This window comes from Nicotiana sylvestris, chromosome 7 (genome assembly GCF_000393655.2).
Source record: "Nicotiana sylvestris chromosome 7, ASM39365v2, whole genome shotgun sequence".
Classification (NCBI taxonomy): domain Eukaryota; kingdom Viridiplantae; phylum Streptophyta; class Magnoliopsida; order Solanales; family Solanaceae; genus Nicotiana; species Nicotiana sylvestris.
In genome coordinates, this window is record NC_091063.1 from 65,615,388 (window position 1) to 65,637,539 (window position 22,152).

At 36.4% G+C, this 22,152-nt stretch overlaps 1 protein-coding gene and 1 pseudogene across 1 annotated transcript; one reads left to right on the forward strand and one right to left on the reverse strand.

Annotated features, from left to right (window-relative positions):
* Window positions 1–729: 729 nt before the first annotated feature.
* On the reverse strand, window positions 730–11,811 carry LOC104237203 (MLO-like protein 11). The gene is made up of 15 exons (XM_009791314.2): window positions 11,205–11,811; window positions 10,516–10,573; window positions 10,177–10,403; window positions 9,880–9,996; window positions 8,764–8,824; window positions 7,534–7,628; window positions 6,246–6,320; window positions 5,366–5,451; window positions 5,081–5,130; window positions 4,935–4,975; window positions 4,023–4,193; window positions 3,881–3,916; window positions 3,068–3,135; window positions 2,899–2,959; window positions 730–1,478 (listed from the first exon to the last, which is right to left on the reverse strand). The coding sequence occupies exons 1-15, from the start codon at window positions 11,328–11,330 to the stop codon at window positions 1,074–1,076; spliced, it is 1,677 nt and encodes a 558-aa protein (XP_009789616.1). The 5' UTR covers window positions 11,331–11,811; the 3' UTR covers window positions 730–1,073.
* A 5,371-nt stretch (window positions 11,812–17,182) lies between these two features.
* On the forward strand, window positions 17,183–20,706 carry LOC138873248 (uncharacterized; annotated as a pseudogene).
* Window positions 20,707–22,152: the final 1,446 nt, after the last annotated feature.

The window sequence follows — 22,152 nt, forward strand, 5'->3', positions numbered from 1 at the left end:
GACAAAACCATCAAGCGGTGGTGGAGGCTTTGGTTGGGGTTGGGGAAGCGATGGCAATAACAACGGAGGAGGTGGAGGTGGCGGAAGCTATGGTAGCTCTTGTGGAAGTGGAAATTGTAACCAACCAGGAATTCCAGGGCGGATTCCAACCCCTGGAATTGGTGTTCCTGGTGGAGTATGCAATTGCCCAACTCAACCAATCCAATATCCTTGCCCATATGGATGTCAGCCGCCCGTTTTTGGCTGTATTATTGGGAATGCAAAGCAGACTGACAAGGAAAAGCAAGCTGGTGGTGATCATGAAAATGGAAACAGGGAGAAAGCAGTGTTGCCCAATTTTGAGAAACATGACTAATTTGGAGCAGTTAAGCTGACACCTGCATAGGCCATTGCTTTAGTCTTTACTAGTAATGGCACCTTAGTTAATAAAGCATGTCTCTAAGCATCCTTAAAAATAGTATGTACTGGCTCTCCTACTTTGAATGTTATTACAATTGGAAATCATACAGGATTGACAAATACATCCATTGTGAAATACAAGCTTGCAAGTCCAATTGAACCATAGTATCTCCAGTTTGTCTCCTGTTTAACTTCTATTCTATATAGTGACAGTGTAAAAAGAGTTTTACACTATCAGATCGTCGAAGTAGTATGTAATCATCCAAAAAATGAAATTAGTAACCATAAAAACAAGGCAAATTACCTTTTGCGGTTAAGATACACTGATAATGTAAAAATTCTTTAAACTGTCATTGTATATAAGTTGAACTGTTAACTATTTAAGAGAAAAAATAAGCAATACAAGCTTTAATGTGCTCCATCTTACTTAGCCATCTCATACGTCTAACTGGTTATACAAGGGAAACTACATAGAGAAACAGCGGTATATAAAGCGTTTGAGAACAAATATTTTTGTAACTATAATAACTATCCTTTACTACCTGCAGATTTTCTTTGATACACATTCACATGTAAACATTTTCCAAGTATATTGTTATATGCCAAGTTAAACAACCTGCAAATGTAATAACGCCAACTCCATTTTCCGTTGTTCTCCAACTTTACTGTGGCGGTTAATCTTTACCCAAATCTCCTCTAGCAGGCATTGAAGATGATCTTGCTAATACTTCAGGTGGAAAACTTGGGGAAGCTGTGGAAGAAATAGAGGCACAGGGCCGAAGGAGAGGAGTACCAACACGACTTGAAGTTTCGTTAATTGTTACTGAATGGTGATCCTCCGTGACAATTGCAGGTGGCTGTAGCTCAATTTCAGTCCCTGCACCATGCACTGTTCGAGGGCTATCAACCAACTGGTCATCGTATTCCTCAAGTGAAATCACTGTGCTTGTATCAGTGCGCACAGTTGAATCATCTGGGAACATGCGCATCCTCCTTTTCCTTCTTGCTGCCTTTCCCCATCCATGGATCGTTTCTCTTATTCGCTGTGGAATCAATGCAGCCTTATAGTTTGTACCCATCTGCAAAGGAGACAGTATAACATGCTCAAAGCTTTGTTCTTGGATAGTGAAAATATGAACAACTACAAGCTCATTTTATTAGTCGATGAAAATTATTTTGAAATTCAATGAGGATGTGCAACATGCAGAGTTATTAGCTATGTTGCGGGGACTCTCCAAATGATGTCGCAACCGTGTCGGATCCTCCAAAATAAATTGCATTTGGAGGATCCGACACGCACCCCACAATATTTTGGGAGAGTCCGAGCAACATAGGTTAACATAGGTTATTAGCAAGGTGAATTGCATTGACAGACATTAGAACATATGCTTGACCAGAAATTAACAATGCAGACAAGTATTATAAAATAGAATTTACTTTTCAAGCTAGACCTTCCATTGGTAGAAGACTAACATGATGAACTACATGTAGACATCACAAAATTTAGTGAAGATAGAAAATAATTTATTTATTTATAAATAAAAGAAGAATTAATAAAGAGTTTACTTCACAGGTCACAGCATAAGAGCAGTACATCTAAAATCTGGAATGTCTGATGCATACATGACCTAGAGACTTGTTCAGAATACAAGGTCACTAGAAACACAAGAATTAAACTCTCATCATCCTTGTGTTATGCAACTTTTTTACTTTTGACTTCAGCACCATCCATCTTCCTAAACTAGATCACAAGTTATGGACTTGTTTCTTTCTTCAGCCATGAATTACCCACATAAAGATACAGGAAAAAATGAACTTCAGGCGCAGCTTTAATAACTCAGACTGTTGGCAGTCACAATCATTATTTTGGTTTATCTTCAAGTCCTTTTGGAAGCAAAAACAGCTAAGGATCACACTTAAATCATGGATGTAATTAGGAAAGTGAACCAGGTCGCGCAGTAGTTTATAAAGTTTAATGTTTACAATTGTTCACTTTTACCACCTTTTAGGATGATCAAGAAGATTTTATGAGGATGATTACCTTGATCTCTGGAATCTGTTGCCCCTTTGAAGTACCACATTTTGGACAGAAGATAACCTTTCATGATTTAACATATACCTAAAGAGAATAGAAAAAAGTAAAGCCCCTTCCCTTTCCCCTGTACCATCACCTCCCTTTTCCTCACCTACTCCAGTCTCTGCTGTCTACCAATCTGTAGTGTGCATTTGCCATGTGGAAGAAGAAAAAAGAACTAGAATCGAAAATTAAATTTGAGAAAAAAGGAAGATAGGAAGAAAGACGAGGGAAGAAAAAGTCTAATCCAGAGCAGTTTTGTCTTCTAATCAAGTTTAATTATTTTGGAAGGAATTTAACCATGTAGTCCCTAACCCTTTGTAGAAGGCCAGAGAGGTAATGTCATACAAAGTGGAAAGTTAGAAAGAAAATCATAGTACTTAATTCTGACTTCTTAGTTTAGCTACATCCGTCGTTAGATATACCTGTGTAACCAGAGCATAGAGTGGCAAGGTGCTATAACTGCAAAGGAATTGTCCAGCAAACCTGGGTGACAACAGCACAAGCTCAAACAATTGTGCTAAACAGATATACATTGGTAACAATGTAAAACCTTAAATAAGAGATAAAAATACAGTTTGTAATTACACATACCCCATAATTAGTCGTAGATACACAAGTGTGTGATTCTTTATGAAGCATGAGTTATACCCAAATTGCCACTGGAATAAAAATGTAACATTGTCGAAACTCAGACATTCAGAATATTAGTGTCTACTACACAGAAACAACATATGCATGTGGTAGAACATATTATTCAAGCACACAGGATAGAGAATGTTTTTCGAAAATCAGCTTATAGGATCCCAAAACACTGGGGGGCACTGAAAGAGAAATTATCAACGACAGAAAACACAAGGTGTCTATTGGTTCCTGGTGAAATTTGGAAATACTACATTACTAACTTGAAGCAAGGATAATTACAATTTTTCAGAAGAAAATTCAGACAAGATTTTGATAATCTAAGGGTTATATATGCAGAAGAAAAAGAAAATTTTTGACTTAAAAAAAAGAAAAAAAGAGAGGAGAAATTGAGTTTTCTTTGTTGAGCAAATGACAACAAAAATGGAAAAAGAACTGGTGTTCGCCCCAGTGTTCCAGGATGTACGCACACTTCTATTAGTAAAACTATAGGAGATTGTATTAGCGAGATCCACAGGTGAAGGGAAAAAAGCCCTCAATGTTAAGAAATTATTTCAGGGAGAAAACATTGTTTCATCCAACTCTAAGAAAGAATTTGAGTTAAAAAGCAACAAGTATTAGTATTTGCAGAAAATTTGACAACGTCAAATGATAAAAAATCGAGAATATCAATACAGTTAAAAGTAAAATGCTTTGACCAGGTATTAAACGTAAAGTTCAAAGTTATAGAAAACATTAAGCTACAAGAAAGGGAACAGTGAATACCCAGAACCAAAAAAATGAAGCTAGCTCAAATGCATTCTGCAAAAATAAGCATGCAAAAACAAGTTAAGAGTATATAGTCATTAAAGTATGTTAGTAGATAGTCAAAACAATTAACAATTGAAGTATGAAAATAAAAACAAACCTGAAAAAGGACAAAATGAATCAAGGACAAAAGTAATTCTGGTTTCTTGAACCAGAAAAGTTCATCTCGTGGTTTTAACTTTGCCCTTGAGAATGAGCCAGTAAATCCGGCACTCTCCAATGCCAAGGTTGCGATTACATGCTGCAGTTTTGTACCCACGAGTAGGACAAGCTGCACAGAAGCACAAGTGAACGACTATCTCTATCATATTACCACGTCCATAAGTTAATATACAAATAATTCAGAAAATAAGGGAAGAGATAAGTGTCTTACTACCCAAGGAGGAGAATTTAATGTTTGGGCTACAGTACTGCAAATTATTTTCACCCCTAGCTAAAGCAAGCATATGTTCTATCACATATATGTATTTTAACTCAATTACAGTCCTCTTTCTTTTTCTTTGATAACCAACACTGGGCCATCTGGGGGCACCTCGACTAGTTCCACGGGATCTTGTGACCTCCCACAAGCAACAGATACCAGGTAACTCTGTCCACCAAGACTGTCTATGGGAAAAAAATCACTTAGTGTTTGACCCTAAGATCTCATGGTTCTCACCCACTTCATTGACCACTCGGCCACACCCTTGGGTGCACTTATAGTCCTCTTTTATCCCAGTTTATTTTCTTTTTTCTTTCAATATCTCTCATTGTGGAAAATAAAACATTATGTGGCTGAAGGGCTTAATCCAAGTGTATCTCCTAAAAAAAGAAATTGTGCAACTGATATGCTTGTAACCCACTACAAGTCCTAAATTAAGAAAGACTACTCGTTCAGGGTCACATCAAGTCCTCCACTACTCCAGAAGGAATAAGAGAAAAAGGAAATTGGCATTGTTTTACTTTTAAGTACACAAACATATTCATGCATTTATGAAGACTCCCAAAATAGAATTGCAGTGGAAGCACTTACAATGATAGGAATTAACGCTATCCAGAAATACAGATTTGATCCTGCATGTAGAAGTTCAATCGGTCATTCATTTAAAACAACTGTTGGGAAGCAGAAAATGCAAGCTTATCTAATGACAAAAAACCAAGAAACGGAAGACGCAGTACCTTTCACATTGAACAGCATAAAACCCACCACGAATCCCCACAGAGGGCCACTACAAATATATGACACAACAGTTATGACAGAGTTTCAATCAAGAAACCAACGATGGAAAGAAAGAACTAAGAAAGATGGTTGTATTATATGAGATCCACTTTTTCATCAAATCTTAGAACTAATCAAAATCAACTTCTCTCCACATTTGGGACCACTTCTCTTTAACAACTTTTTAACTCTCTGCCTAGTCAGAAGAGGATGAAAAATGCGAAAGGAGTACTTTATATGCTTACCTTACACCAACTATTCTTTGAAATTCTTCTTCCATTGAGCGAATCATATAGCTGTGAAAATCATAGTTTGATGTAAGGTTGTGATTCTGCCATGAATAAGAGGAGAAAGGTCGTAACTAGTAATCTATAACAGAAATCTCTATCATATCAAGAGATACTCTTGTGATGGAAAAGAAAATCAGTGATACAAACATGAAGATAACTCAGAAAAGATCCCTAAAATAGAGTTCGTAATGAACCGGACTTTTATATAGCATTCTAATCTTTTGGATAAACGAGCGGGTAAGTTTCATGTCTAGCTATGAAAGGAAGTGTTCCATTCTTGATAGTGTGCATCAATTGTATTATTATTACCATAATATATATATATATAAAATTTATGTTCACTACTAATATTTTATTTTGGCATGATGACGATAAGAGTTGAGCTTAACAAAAGAAATGAGGATTCATATAGCTGACCCCAACTTTATTTGGGACTAAGACGTAGTTATTGTTGTTGTTGTTGTTTATCATCTATTTGAAATTTCCTGCTCATTACACAGTGCTATGACTGCTTCTTCTAATCATCAGTCTGAGTCCTTTTTTGGACTGGTAATTTCCTCAAACCTAGACTAAGAAATTCCACATCCTAACTACTTTTTGAATTTTAAGTTGCTCTGCAAGACTGCCTTCAAAAGCATTAGAATGTTATACTTCATCTTTGCAAGTGATTAGTTCTTTTTTTCCCCTTGTTATTCAAGGAAAGTGGTTCTTGCTTGAAAATGTTTCAAGTTCTCTCTCCTCTTCCCTCTTGCATGCAGACAAATGCACGCCTGCAACATCAAAGCTCACTGACTTTTTTCACTGCATGGCTTTACAAGTTGTCTTGGATCCATACCGTGATAAAACCCTTGCGTAGAGTAAGGTAATCGGCACGAACAACTGAACGGCCAAACTGCCGAAAGAAACAGGTCTGCAAAATTTGACAGAAATATACGAGGGTTATATGCCAATACAACAACACCTCAGTAATGGGTTATATGCCAATCTTAAAAGAAAAAGAAAAAGAAAAAGAAAGAGAGTAAGCCAACACAAGTAACTTTAGATACATTGCAACAAATATTGGTGGACATTATTGGATGTATATTGTGTTGCTAGATTGGTATTGTCATCATTGCGCCTCTTGTTAACCATTAATTGCAACTGAAATATTACTGATTGACAGCAGATAGGAAAATGAAGAATGAAATGTCTTAAAAAGCATTTATCATTCAGAAATGTGTTTCAAAAGAAAATTTATTTAAGTAAACATCGTAATGCTTGTCAAGAGAAGTACCCATAGAGAGGGAAATCACAGCCAAAAAAACTTTAATCAAGAAAATAGTAATAAATAGACAATTTGAAGATTGGAAATCACAATTTAAAGGGAAAATGATGATACAAGCACAATTTAAAGGGAAAATGATGATACAAGCCCTTAAGTCCATAGTATCATGCAAGCCCTTATATGTTTTTACATTAATCTAAGAACTCAAACTCCTCTTTCGCACTTAACGAGCTCTTTTGGTTAGATTTGTACATGCCCTCTTTCGGACTTAACTTTCAATTTAATACCTTAACTAGAACCTAATATCCAAAAATAAAATAACATGTAAAAAATTTTTAGTAAAAAAGATAATAACAAAATCCTCGAAACGAAATACTATAATTTTGAAAAGTTTAAGGCTTGTATTTGTACCTATTTAAAAAAAATTTCAATTAACTAAAATCCATTGTTAATTTGTTTCACGAGAGAAATGATATAGATATTGATTAATTAAATCCATCGTTAATCAAATTTGTTCAATTGTGTGAAATGCCTCATCTAGAAAACTTAAGTTGTTGGAGAGGAATACACCTACTTATTTACTTTAGGTCGGGAACATGGCCCCTTTTTCTTTATTTACATTTTAAAGTCTGCAACTTTGCCCCCTTTTTCTTGAGCCAAGCCCAAGCACGTGGGATACTTTGGAAATAAGCGGTGGTTAGATTCAAATCCGGAGAACTACTCTGATACCACATAATTGTGTGAACAACCTCATCCAAAAGCTTAACAATTAAAGAGGAAACGCTTTTTATTTATTTATTTATTTTGGAGAATGAAATTATGTGAGGGCTAGTATGAAATATGTAAGAAGAGAACTAACCACCCAAACAAGGAAATGATTCCTGGCAAGTGGACTTGATGTGTGAACTCTGACAAAAGTCGACTGCCTCCGGAATGTCTTGGCTCTAGAAATTTCTGCAATGGAAAAAAATTCAGTTTATTTTACTAGCTTTTTTCAGTTTTATCAAAGATAAAGAGCGTGATGAATTTCTCCCCATTAAGCTATTCAAAGGGGCACAAATTGAGGTTTTAAGACATATTTCTAGAAGAATAAATCACTGATCTCTTCAATGAATACCAAGCAGGTACTGAAGTATAAATACAGATAAACAGAAGCATAGAAGCAAAGTGAAGGAGAAAAATATGAGATAATAACCAATCCTCTATCCGATCTTACTTGATCTGCAAGTCCAAGCAGTGTCCAATTTAGACGCATACCTTGTCCTGTGAAGAACACTCAAGTATAGAGCATGTTACCACATCTACTATTAATTGGAAGGCACTGATCTTGGACACTAGCAGTAGGTAGATTAACCCAAACCTCAGTATGATTTTCCAACTTTAATAACACAGGTTCTCTGCTTTGGCCTAATCAAATCTGTAATGGCCTTTATCCAGCTTGTTTCAATTCTTATAACGATATGAAGATGTATCTTTAAACTTGGATCTAGTCCTACTGAATACAAGGGTTTATAAAAAAGACGGTGAGAGAATCAGTTCACCCTTCTACAGTTACATGAAACCCTTGATACTCTTCTTTAGTTGATCTTAAATTAGAAAAAGGAGAACTTCACCTAGTCGAGGGAAAGCCATCAGCTTTCTTTAACTTTCGGCTTGTCTCCAAATACTCACTTTAGACATCAGCTTATGCATGTACATTCTCAAGAGTGAGTAGAGTCTCTGAAGATTTAGGTTATCAAAATCCAACTTATACTTACAGTACAAAGTGTCGTACGTTAAACTGCTAATTTGCCTTGCTCCATCTCCATCATAACACATGCATGGTTCTTGACACAGCTGACTTTCTTTCTAGTACAAAGGCCTTATAATTCCTTTTAGATAAATTATACAAAGGCTTTTGCTTTCTAGTTCTGAACACATTTTAAAATTGCATCTCTTGTTAAAATAAGAATTTAAAACCAGCAGATTTTCCTTACCAAAAAAAAAAAAAACAGTAGCTTTTATCCACAATGATTACAAGGAAACCACAAGTGGAAGAAGCTAGAGAACAAGATTACTTTCTGATAAATCACATGCAAGTATAGCTTACCGGTTAGCACATCATGTCTGTCCATTTGAGCTTGATCTTCCCACTTCCTCCAACTGTGGATCTGGCCAAATTTTCATTTATCAGTCAGCTAGCAATGAAGAACATGTGAAGAGGAAACACAGAAGAAAACAAGAAGAGAGCAGTGATAATAATGAGGATAAAGACCAAAAAGAGGTATTTCACAGGACATAAATGGCTACTTCTGCAAGAAAATGGCTAGTAGCTGACACAATTAGGAAGTGATAAAGAAATGAAACTTTGGTTATAGCCAATATGTCATGACATTCACCAATTTCAATATAGACAATCGGTTGTACCTAATGTAAAATGAAAGATGAGCTCGGCTGCAGAGTGAATGAAACTGCTAGAGATGATATGCTTAAATGTCGAAATAATCGCAGCAGATCTTGTTGACAAATGACTGAATGAGGACAATGTTCAAACAGATATTGTTACATATTTGTAGACCAGTGCAACTTTTGAATGGACATATTTCCTCATAACCAATATTAGCAAAAGGAACCAGGCTTAAGACATAGAATAAGTACATTATATCTCAGTATTGATAATGCGCATTTTCTTATTTCAAATTCTCTCCTGCATATTATTACATAGATTCCAACATAACTTAATGTGAGTATTATGCTTTAATACAGCAAATCAAAAGCTGCATTAGTAATGCAGGGATTACTTTTCTTATACGACGAACCAAGCGCTACATTAGTTATGCAGGGATTATTTTTCCTAATCCCTCTAACCAAATAATTTATTATTTTATGCAGAGTATATCTTTCCTAACCGTTTAACCAAGCAATCCCTAAGAATATCAGGAACTCAAGCAGAAATCTTCTGTCCACAAGGTACTAAGTGAAGGGGAAATAAGTGAGGATGTATTGTATTACCATCATATATGACTGTAGATTTTTTTTTATATGACTGTAGACTTCGCAAGCCAGATCAATACATCACAAATTACTTGTACGTCCAATCGAACTAGCTACTCGGAAAAGCATGGACAATTAGATTAACATATACAAAAAAACAACTGGACTTTAAAGATTTCATCAACACAACGTGCATTTGTTTAGCAAGTTCAAGTGATATAGAGAATACTACCTTAACAATCGCCAGCAGCATTGTCAAGCAGCTGTAAGATATATGAGTAATGGCCATGACGAAGATGAAGCGGTGCAGCTGCTCTAGGCCTTCATATGATACAAATGGTTCATGATTCTGACAAGATGTTAGACTCAGATTATTGACACTACTACTTCAGAAACAATTTTAGAAAGCTTAGAGTTATTTCCTTCTTGTAAGATAATCAGTTGTAGGTCCATATTATGGCAACAGGAATAGAATCGAACAAGATATGGAAATAATGGTCTAATATGCCACATGGAAAATCAAATTTACCTCTCCACAGGTGTTTCGATTGAAGGTATTTAATACTCTCCTCTGAAGAGTAAAAGCCATCAAAAGTTTACGCTCCTTCAAATCTTTGTTCTCCATTTCTTCATCAACTTCAGACTTTGTACATGGAGCAAATACATTATTGTAAAACTTTGATGGTATGCAAGTACTAGATATGATGCTGGACGTTGCCGTGAGTAGGAGAGAAATGAATCCAAGAAGCATCAACTCTGTATACCAAACATTGAAAACGGTTATGACAGGAAAAGCAATGCTTTGGGGGCTGGAATGAGAGGACTCCAAATTTCAAAGTCTTTTCCAACTTTTTTCAACATAGAGTACCTTCTTTCATTTTCTCCACAGCTGCAAACAATGGCTTTCTATTGGTTTTCTTCAACCACTGACATGAGAAAGTAATAAAAACTAAGTAGTTAGTTTTTATTGACATAATCATCGGTGCTACAAGAAACATAATCAACCAAATACAACAAAATTGTTTCAACAAATATCATGATCTTGAAAAGAAGGAAGTTTTCAAGAGCCGAGGGCCTATTAGAAACAGCCTCTCTATCCTCACAAGGTAGGGTTAAGGTCTGCATACACACTGCCCTCCCCAGACCCACGGTGTGGGATAGTATTGGGTATGTTGTTGTTGTTGTTGAAAAGAAAGAAGTTGCGCATTTGTTCCCTATATTTCTCTTTCCACTTGGAATTTAAAATGGAGCTTGTTAAATATGAGCAACTATCCAAGACCAGAAAATCTAGGATAAGTTCCTCAATCTATAATCAATTTTTAAGCAGCTTGAGTAATCAAAAGCAAATTTGTATATGACCAAGAACTACTGATGAATATTTAGACCCTTCCTACTGGTCACAGAGAGAGAGTATCTTATTCTTATAACATCAACCCCCCCTCAATATGTCTGAGAATAGCACTAACCCAAAAATCAAACAAAAGATAGTCCTAGAGCAATGTTCCAACAAAACTACAAAGTGAAAAAGGGTAGAAATCAAAGGAGAATTGTGCTTACAGTAGATAAGCGGTGAATGGATCGCTCGACAAGGAGTGAAACAGCAACAAATATAGTCAATACAGAAGCAACAGACCATGTTGGTGTCAAGGCCAATGACCGAAGTTCTTTGTTATCTTCTTCCATTCCCAGTGATAAAATTTCAAATTGGCCTTTCCCACAATTCAAATTACTTAAAAATTACAACTTTCTTGCAATCCACATGACATAAAAATCAAAACTTTCTTGCATGGTCCTCTACTTAAATCTTTTTACATTAAGTACTAAGTAGAGGAGAAATTCTGAACTTAAAGATGTGTTCTATTGACTTTGATTTGGAGTTGCAAAAACTGCTATAAAGTCCAGCAAGAAAAAGAGTGTTGTTGATTTGTGCCAGTAACCTAACAGATGTGCCAATGCAACACTATAATAGATTTGATTTGATTTGATGTCCAGAGCTAAGACCCACTTAATAATAATGAGGTAATAAAATGATTCCTGAAACTAATGAGAACACACACATAAACAGCTACTCTTTCACTGAAAGCAGAAAGGTCCAATCTTTATGGCTTTTCTGAACTTAAAATAGCAAATGTTGACTGAGGGATGCCTTTTAGGAAATGTTAAAGAAATAAAAATGGCCAAGTTTACTACAAAAGGGAACCAACAAAGACAAAAATGAAACTGGGGAAGTGGATTCCAAATAAAAAAGAGTTTAAAGTTTTATGTATTGACTGTATTTACGCAATCACATTATAGGTAAAACTTTCTCATAAATATTGTAGTGATAATTTGATAAAACAGTAATTATTCTATTATTACAAAGTAAAATACATTGATAGTGCAAATAATAAGTACCCACTCTCTCTTCACTTTTACTTGTATACTTCGGACTTTGCATACTCCTTAAGAAATAATAAATAAGGTGCCTAATTTATCATGATACCTATATTAATTGATGTATATTTTTAATGAATTTGAGAAAATGATTTGAAATGAATAATTAATACTGTGGGTATAACAGGAAAAAAGAAATTGTCTTCTCTTGATATGCTAAAAGTGATAAGTAAACGTGAAAATTTATTTTTAAAATACTGGACAAGTAAAAGTGAACGGATGTAGTATTATTGTATTGTTATCCCAAAATAATGTTTGATTGATTGTTTCATTAAAATTGGTTGTATTGTATTGTTAAATTCATTGTTTCGGAACAATGAAAAGTCCCATTTTTGAAACAACCGATTTGGTATGGTGGAATTATTTTCTATTTTTCATTTCAATTATGGCTGATAGTTTATACTATAATTTAAGTCAAATAAAAAAGGGAAAGGTTAGAAAAGAAATGAGCTGGAGGACAGGAGGAGTGAGCATAAAAAGGGGGTTCCGTGTAGTTTCTGGGGCTCCAACTTCATTGCTACTTCGCACGTTCCACTGACACATGTACACAAAATTTTTCTACTCCCAAATCCTCAAAAGTGAATCAAGCCGCTAATTAAGGCGGTTAGAATATTTTCCTAACAACCATCCGGTGAAATATCCTAAATTCAAACTCTATGAACAAAGTTATTTTTGCTAGGAAATATTTTACCCCTAAACTGAGATTTTCGGTATGAATTTGAATTAATCGGCCTCAAAAGCAAGTATTGAACACCTAACAAAAAACAAAAAAAAATATTTTTCAACCGTAACTTTTTGAGCATTTCTTCCATTGTTTATTTTCGAACTTAATAGACCTGGGTATAAACTACGCACACCAATAATTTAAGATATGCTTGTAGAAATTATTAGAAGAATCCAAAATTAAACGAGTCACGACTTTGGTTAAAACTTAAAAGTAAGAATGCCCTTAAGAATAAGAAATGTCATTTATCTTTTTTATCTTTTGAAAATAGATTTCACATTAGATAAAATAGTCATTTATTTTAATTTTCTAATATCTAGGAATGATCATTAAATAAATTATTTAATATTTAAAAATAGTCATCTAATATTTTTTTTAATATTTAGTATTTTGATTTTACAAAGTGGAAGCGAAGAAGGTGGCTTACCTGTAGTTAGTGGGGAGCACTGGAGAGGAGGAGAAGAGAGCGAACATTGCGAGATATAAGGTAGCTAGGAAGGAGGCAAAGATGGCAGTGACGGAGGCAAAGACGACAGCTTTTGCTCGTTTGTATGAGGAACTAGGGAACAAAGGCGGGGAGAAGAAGTTACTCCGACTCGCTAAGGTGAGAGAGAGGACGGCTCGGGATTTGGACCAAGTGAGGTGCATAAAAGATGAGGACGACAAAGTTTTGTTGGGGGATGACCAGATTAAGAGGAGATGACAGACCTACTTTCATAAACTTCTAAATGAGGAAGGGGATCAGGATATTGTACTAGGTGAATTGAGGAACGCCGACAAGCCCCCATGAACTAAGTGATTGTCGGGACATTGAGGTCGATGAGGTCATGGAGGCAATGCGTAAGATGAGAAGGGGCAGAGCTACCGGACCAGATGAAATTCCGGTTGAGCTTTGGAGGTGTGTGGGTAGAGCAGGCTTGGAATGGCTTACTAAGTTGCTTAATGTTATATCCAAGACTAATAGGATGCCCGAAGAGTGGAGGTGGAGTACAATGGTCCCGTTGTATGAGAACAAAGGCGATATCCAGATCTGTAACAACTATAGGGGTATTAAATTACTAAGTCATACCATGAAAGTTTGGGAGAGAGTGGTAGAAATGAGAGTGCGAAGGACGGTGTCTATTTCAGACAACCAGTTCGGGTTCATGCCGGGGCGATCTACCACAGAAGCTATCCACCTTATTAGGAGGATGGTGGAACAATACAGGGATAAGAAGAAGGATCTCCACATGGTGTTTATCGATCTAGAGAAAGCGTACGACAGGGTTCCTAGGGAGGTCTTATGGAGATGCTTAGAGGCTAAAGGGGTCCCGGTTGCCTACATTAGGGCGATTAAGGACATGTATGATGGAGCTAAGACTCGGGTTAGGACAGCAGGAGGCGATTCCGATTATTTTCCGGTTATTACGGGGTTGCACCAAGGGTCTGCGTTCAGCCCTTTCCTATTTGCCCTGGTGATGGATGCTATAACGCATCATATTCAAGGGGAGGTGCCATGGTGCATGCTATTTGCTGATGACATAGTCCTAATCGACGAGACACGACGCGGCGTCAGCGAGAGGTTAGAGGTTTGGAGACATACCCTTGAGTCCAAAGGTTTCAGGTTGAGCAGGACGAAGACGGAATACCTTGAGTGCAAATTTGGGGCAGAGCCGACGGAAGCGGGAGTGGAAGTGAGGCTTGATTCTCAAGTCATCCCTAAGAGGGGTAGTTTCAAGTACCTGGGGTCGTTTATTCAGGGGTCCGGGGAGATCGACGAGGATGTCACACACCGTATAGGGGTGGGGTGGATGAAATGGAGGTTAGCGACGGGAGTCCTGTGTGACAAGAAAGTGCCACTGTTACTGAAAGGTAAATTTTATAGGGCAGTGGTTAGGCCTGCTATGTTGTATGGGACCGAGTGTTGGCCGGTGAAGATCTCACACATCCAGAGGATGAAAGTTGCAGAGATGAGGATGTTGAGGTGGATGTGCGGGCATACAAGGAAGGATAAGATTAGAAATGAAGATATTCGAGAGAAGGTGGGTGTGGCCCCCATGGAGGACAAGATGCGGGAAGCAAGACTCAGATGGTTCGGGCACATTCAGAGGAGGAACACTGATGCACCGGTGAGAAGGTGTGAACGACTGGCGGTGGTGGGTACGAAGAGAGGTAGAGGGAGACCTAAGAAGTATTGGGGAGAGGTGATCAGGCAGGATATGATGCGACTTAGGGTTACTGAGGACATGACCCTAAACAGGGAATTGTGGAGATCGAGCATTAAGGTTGTAGGTTAGGGAAATTGTGATGTCTTTTTTACAGCGTACTAGAGTGAGACTAGCCAGTTAGGAGTTAGTCTTAAGATGCTATTGATCAACTACTGATGATGGGCTTTATCTGCTGTGTATTAATACCTTACATCTTTCTCGTATTTCCTATATCTCTTATATTGCTGTTACTTTGTTTTTATGGTATTTATGTTATGTTATGGATTTCATGGTATTTTATGTTGTTTTATTATGAGTCTATTGATAGTACTAATATAGTGTCTCTTGTTGCCTCTTTGAGCCGAGGGTCTCCTGGAAACAGCCTCTCTGCCTCTCGGGTAGAGGTAAGGTCTGCGTACATATTACCCTCCCCAGACCCCACTTGTGGAATTACACTGGGTTGTTATTGTTGTTGTTGTTGTTGTTGTTGATTTTAACTAAAAAAAAAATCTCTTGTTTGATCTAGATAAAGGAGTTCTAATATTTGGAAATTCAAAATCATATATTTTCACTTACAAATATGATATTATATATTTTGCATCCAATATTCATAGTACATAATTGAATATGAACCATCTATACGTGCACTTTTACGTATATATTTTGATAGTCAAAGTTTGTTATTAAACTAAAAAAAAAATAAGTAATTACTTATCAATTTTCAATTCAAACTAGGATATGATAGTTAACAAAATTATCAATTTGTTTGATATTGAACATCTTTTATCAGTAAACTTTTATTTAAAAGAGTGAAACATCAAATCAAGTTTTTTATCATTTCAAAAATAAAATTCTTAATGAGTAAATAATTAAATATGCACTAACTTAACTATAGTAGAATTTCGTAGTTGTGGGATATTCCAATGTAACTTTGGAGTTTTAATTTATTTAAAATGTACTCCCTCCGTTCACTTTTACTTTATACGTTTTGACTTTTTACGTCCTTTAAAAAATAATAAATGAAGTGCATAATTTACCATGATATCCATATTAATTGATTCATATTTTATTGGATTTGAAAATATAATTTGAAATAAGTAATAAATATTGTGGGTATAACAATTTTTTTTGTCTTCTCTTGATATGCGTAAAGTGACAAGTAAAATTGAAAATCTATTTTTAGTATACATGCCAAGTAAAAGTGAACGAAGGGAGTACAATTGACAGAATTTTAATTCCATTAGCCGTTTTTGCATCGTAAGCTCAAACTGATGAAATGGGCATTACATGAGACATTAGTGTTAGTGTATAGGAGTAGAATATTATTATTATTATTACAATTTGTTAAATAACATATATATATGTGTGTGTGTGTGTGTGTGTGTGTGTGTGTGTCTGTACACGTGGGAGTTGGGTAGTTAATTAGAAATGTGATATGCCTATATGTAGTTAGTTAGCCAATGTAACAGTACAACTTTCTCTTCTTCATTTTTCTGAAATGTAGAGCTCAACTCATTTTCTCCCTTCTCTTAATTCTGTCTATTTAGGGATTCCGTAGTTGATTCGCATGATTTGTTCATAGTATCAGAGCTCAATCGTGATTGCGAATTGAATCTGTAGATCCCGGTGAATTCGCAGTAATCTCAACCTTCGAATTGCGGTTTGAGAGTAAGAATTAATAATGGCGAAAAAGACAGATATTGACACAATCACCCTCTGTTTCTTCACCCATCGGACACCACCAAAGCTCTGATCATCTCAATTCAGTTGACTGGTTCAGAAAACTATTCCACCTGGAGTCGTGCGATGGAGATCCATCTGTTAAGAAAGAACAAACTAGGTTTAATCGACGATACTCTGAAAAAGGGGATTTTGATGCAGAACTAGGTCATCAGTAGGATAGATGCAATGCTATTGTCCTAGGGTGGATTATGAGCTCAGTATCAAGGGAATTGATTACTGGCATACTATATGCGAGGGATGCGAGAAAAGTATGGGAAGATCTGAAAGAACGATTTGATAAGGTGAACACATCACGAGTCTATCAACTGCAAAAGGCCATAACAACAATAACTCAAGGAACAGACAGTGTCTCAATTTATTTTTCTAAGCTCAAAAATCTGTGGGATGAATTTGCTAGCATGGTTCCTCCTCAATGTGACTGTGCTTGATCAAAGAATTTCATCAAGTTCATGGAAAAACAGAAGGTACTGAAGTTTCTAATGGGCCTAAATGACAACTATGAACAGGCTCGTAGTCAAATTCTTATGACCAGTCCAACGCCAAGTATCAACAAGGCATATGTAAAACTTATTGAAAGGGAAAGTCAAAGATTAGTGGCTAATACTTCTACTATAGGTGAAGGAATTGACTTAGCTGCTTTGTTAGCTGGTAAAGAAGGAAATTACCAGAACTATCAAAAACCAAAGAGAAACTAGAATGTGCAATGTGATTTTTGTCACATGAAGGGTCATGCAAAAGAGGGATGCTACAAGATAATTGGTTATCCTCAAGACTTCAAAAACAAGAAGAAAGGGAATACAAACACTGCATATAATGTTCAGGTTAAGAATCTTAATCCTAATTTTGCAGGTGTTGATGATAGAAGAGGAGAAATACCAACAACAATAAAGGAAGAAAACTGGGGCAGAGCACCTCAACTCACAGCAGGTCAATATGATCATATTATGAAGTTGCTCAACAAAGACACTCCAAAGGATGTAACGGAAAACATGGCAGGTACAACTTACTCCTTTGTAGCAAAGATAGCAAAAGGAAATTGGATAGTTGATATAGGAGCAACCAACCATATGGTAGTTGATTTAGGAATGTTAACAAATGTTAAGAATGTTAGTCCTACTAGAGATAAAAGAGTTCATTTTTCTAATGGAGAATGTACAATTGTGTCACAAATTGGGAACTGTAAGATCACAGAAATGGGGAAATTCAAGATATATTGTATGTTCCTGAGTTTGCATATAATCTTCTTTCAGTATCAAAGATAACAAGGGACTTACATTATTTTGTCTCTTTCTATCCTGATTTTTGCCTGTTCCAGGACCTCTCAAATGGAAAAGTGAGGGGGATTGGTAAAGAGAAAGATGGACTCTACCTATTAATCCCAATGGCTTCCTTAGACACTGACAAAAATGTGCCAATAGTCAAAGGGTTAAGTACAGACAACAAATGAGGACATATCTCTGTGGCACAAAAGATTAGGACATGCATCTGGAGGATCTTTGAAGGAACTTCTGGGATATAAATTGGAGGATTGCAGATCTGTAATAGATATTTGTGATATATGTCCAATGGCTAGACATGTGAGACAGCCTTTTCCATTAAGCAGTACTAGAACTACTAAAATTTTCAACTGTTGCATTTAGATGTATTGGAATCTTGCAGTGTACCAACATTTGATGGCAATAAGTCCTTTCTCACAATTGTAGGTGATTACTCTCTTGTGACTTGGATCTTTCTCTTGCAATTTAAAAGTGATGTCATGATTGTTTTTAAGTCATTTCGTAAGCTGATACAAACACAGTTCAATGGAATAGTATCGACAATTAGGTCTGACAATGGTGGAGAGTTTGTCAATTCAGCTATGCAGGACTTGTGCACATCTGTGGGGATAGTTCACCAGAAAATATGTGTCTATACACCACAACAAAATGGTGTGGTTGAGAAAAAACACAGACACTTACTTGAAGTTGCAAGAGCTTTCAAATTTCAAGGTCATATCCCTATGGAGTTCTGGGGACATTGTGTTTTGACTATAGCATATGTTATTAACAGGCTACCATCACAGACACTCGATGGTAAGTCACCATATGAATTGTTCTTTGATAGGAAGCCTCCATTTTTTATTTGAAAACACTAGGATGCCTTTGTTTTGCAAGTGCATTACCTAGGACTGATAAGTTTTCCAGTAGAGCTATTAGTGCTGTTTTTATGGGGTATTCTGGTGTCACTAAAGGGTACATCCTATATAATTTGTATAGGCACAAATTCTTTGTCAATAGAGATGTGGTGTTCAAGGAGTCCGTATTTTCTTTTCAGGTTACAGCTGATGATCTTAGGAACCAAGTCAAACCTTGTATTCGCAGTACTGCCAATGATGTTTTTAGTTTTGAAGGTAGAAATACATATGATCCTATTGATACAACTATTTAGCATCTACATGTACCAGATGGTAATGCAGAAGATATTCTCCAACATGTTGAGAATTTACAGACTTCAAATGGCATTGCACAAGATTTGCCTTCTGAAGATCAACATAACACTACCATTGGAAGCATCTCTCCCATAATCCATGACTCAGAGGCCACCACATTAGAGACTATTACATCCCTTCCTGATCATCATATAGCACAAACACATCCTAATACCCTAAGAAAATCACAGAGGGAATCTAAAGAACCAGTCTAGTTGACAGATTATATGACCACAAGGAAGTCAGGAAACACTACTTTATACCCCATCCACAATTATGTCACATATGATAATCTTTCTCCTTCTTATCAGGCATACTTGGGTGTATTCTCTTCGGTTGTTGAGCCTAGAACCTTTCAGGAAGCTTCTAAGGATCCAAGATGGGTAGAGGCTATAGAAACTGAAATTCAAGCCCTGCAAGCCAACAACACTTGGGAACTAGTTCCCCTGCCTCAAGGGAAGACATCAATAGGTTGTAAATGAGTTTACAAAGTCAAGCTTAAGGCCAATGATGATGTGGAGAGATTCAAAGCAAGGTTAGTAATCAAAGGCTACAATCATAGAGGGGGTCTTGATTACAATGAGACCTTCTCCCATGTAGTGAAAATTACCACAGTGAGAACTGTACTTTCATTGGTAGCTATGTATAATTGGCCAGTCCAACAACTAAATGTCTACAATGTATTCTGCAAGGTGACCTACATGATGAAGTTTACATGCACCTACCACATGATTTTACAAGTCAGTGGGAGACTGGATTGGTGTGTCGAGTTGTAAAATCTCTCTATGGTCTGAAACAAGCAAGCAAACAATGGAACCTAAAACTGATAGAGGCATTGTTACATGTTGAGTTCAAGCAAAGCAACTTAGACAATTCATTATTCATCAAGAAGAAAGGAGAAGATATAGTGGTAATACTAATATATGTTGATGATATGTTGGTTACAGGAAACAACTTGCAGCTGATTTAAACCACCAAAGCTTTCTTACAGCAGGCCTTCAAGATCAAAGACTTACGTGAACTGAAGTTTTTTCTTGGCATGGAGTTCAGCAAATCCAACAAAGGTATTCTGATCAATCAAAGAAAGTATGCATTGGAAATAATTTCAGATTTGGGATTAAGTGGAGCAAAACCAGCCTGGACCGCATTAGAAACAAATGTCAAACTGGCAGTTCCAGAATTGGACCAGCTAATGGTATAACAGAGGACCAAATGTTAGAAGATGTAGGCCAATATCAGAAGCTGATTAGAAAGCTATTGTATCTAACTATGTCCAGACCAGACATTGCATTCTCAGTACAAACTCTTAGCCAATTCATGCAGCAACCAAAGAAGTCTCATTGGGATGCAACTATAAGAGTGGTGAAATATATTAAAAGGGAACCAGGACTAGGGATCTTATTGAGCAGTCAAAATTCAAGTGAGATCAATGTTTTTTGTGATGCTGATCGGGCCTCATGTCCTAACACTAGAAAGTCAGTGTCAGGGTACCTAATCAAGCTTTGAGAGTCTCCAGTTTCATGGAAGTCAATAAAAGCAAAACACAGTTTCTAAAAGCTCAGCTGAAGCTGAATATAAAAGCATGGCAAGTGCAGTCTCAGAAGTTGTTTGGCTAACAAGATTGCTAAAGGAATTGGGAACATAAGTGAAACTTCCAGTACATGTACATAGTGATAGCAGGGCTGCAATGCAAATAGCGGCAAGTCCAGTGTTTCACGAAAAAATAAAACATACAGAGATCGACTGTCATTTTATTAGACAAAAGATACAGGAAGGCCTGGTGAAGAATCAATACATTCCTTCAAAGGAGCAACTAATAGATATTCTAACTAAGGGATTAGGAAGGCCACAACATGAGTATCTAGTTGGCAAGCTGGGAGTGCTCAATGTCTTTGCACCCACTAGCTTGAGGGGAAGTTATGAAATGGGCATTATATGTGATGTTAGTGTTAGTGTATAAGAGTAGAATATTGTTATACAATCTGTTAAATAGCATATATATATGCGTGTGTGTGCGCGCGCGCACGGGGAAGTTGGGTAGTTAGTTAGAAATGTGATGTGTCTATATGTAGTTAGTTAGCCAATGTAACAGTACAACTTTCTCTTCTTCATTTTTTTGAAATGCAGAGCTCAACTCATTTTCTCTCTTCTCTCAAATCTGTCTAGTTATATTCCACAGCTGACTCACGCGATTTGTTCACAAACGTCATGCTTGTTTAGTCTCATTCAACAATTAGTAGCTAGGTTGATCAAATATGTTGATTATCATTTAATTTCTACCCATAAATTAAACCTCTGTATTGGAAGCTATAGGAAATTATGCTATACTCCCTCGAAGGAGAGACAGCAAGTTTAACACCATGTGATTTAAATTCTTAATTAACTATAATACCAACCCTAGTTTTCACATATGCATATAGAACTGAAATCCTGAAATTCCCTTTTGACTTTTGGGATGCAACTAGAACTGAAAATATTCAAAAACTTAAACAATGAAATTTTGACTTTTTCTTGTCGATGATCCTCCACTTATCAGGTCGATAATTTTAATAATTAGCTTCAGCTTGTCCAAACCTCCAAAGGAAAGATAAATTAGCCATTAGGGGTTAGGTTAGGTTAGGTTAGTTCTTGCTATTTAATCCCTGGGGTTTAAAGTGACCCAAATGTTTGGCAGCGCACTTGAAAGCCTATAATCAGTTTGAATGTATTGTGGAGGAAAATAGTATTTTAATTGGTACGTTAAAAGTGAAATTTGCATGTGCATCGCCAAGTATCTAGTCAACTAAAGTCTACCACAAAGAATATTCATGTTTGCGCTGCAGTGAATTGAATTGGCTTGTCTAGATTTTGAATTAATGGGAGGCTCATGCATAATTATTCATATGAATGATACCAGTCTCAATTTGTAATTGTAATTTATAATCATATACACTATGTTATATTACACATAAC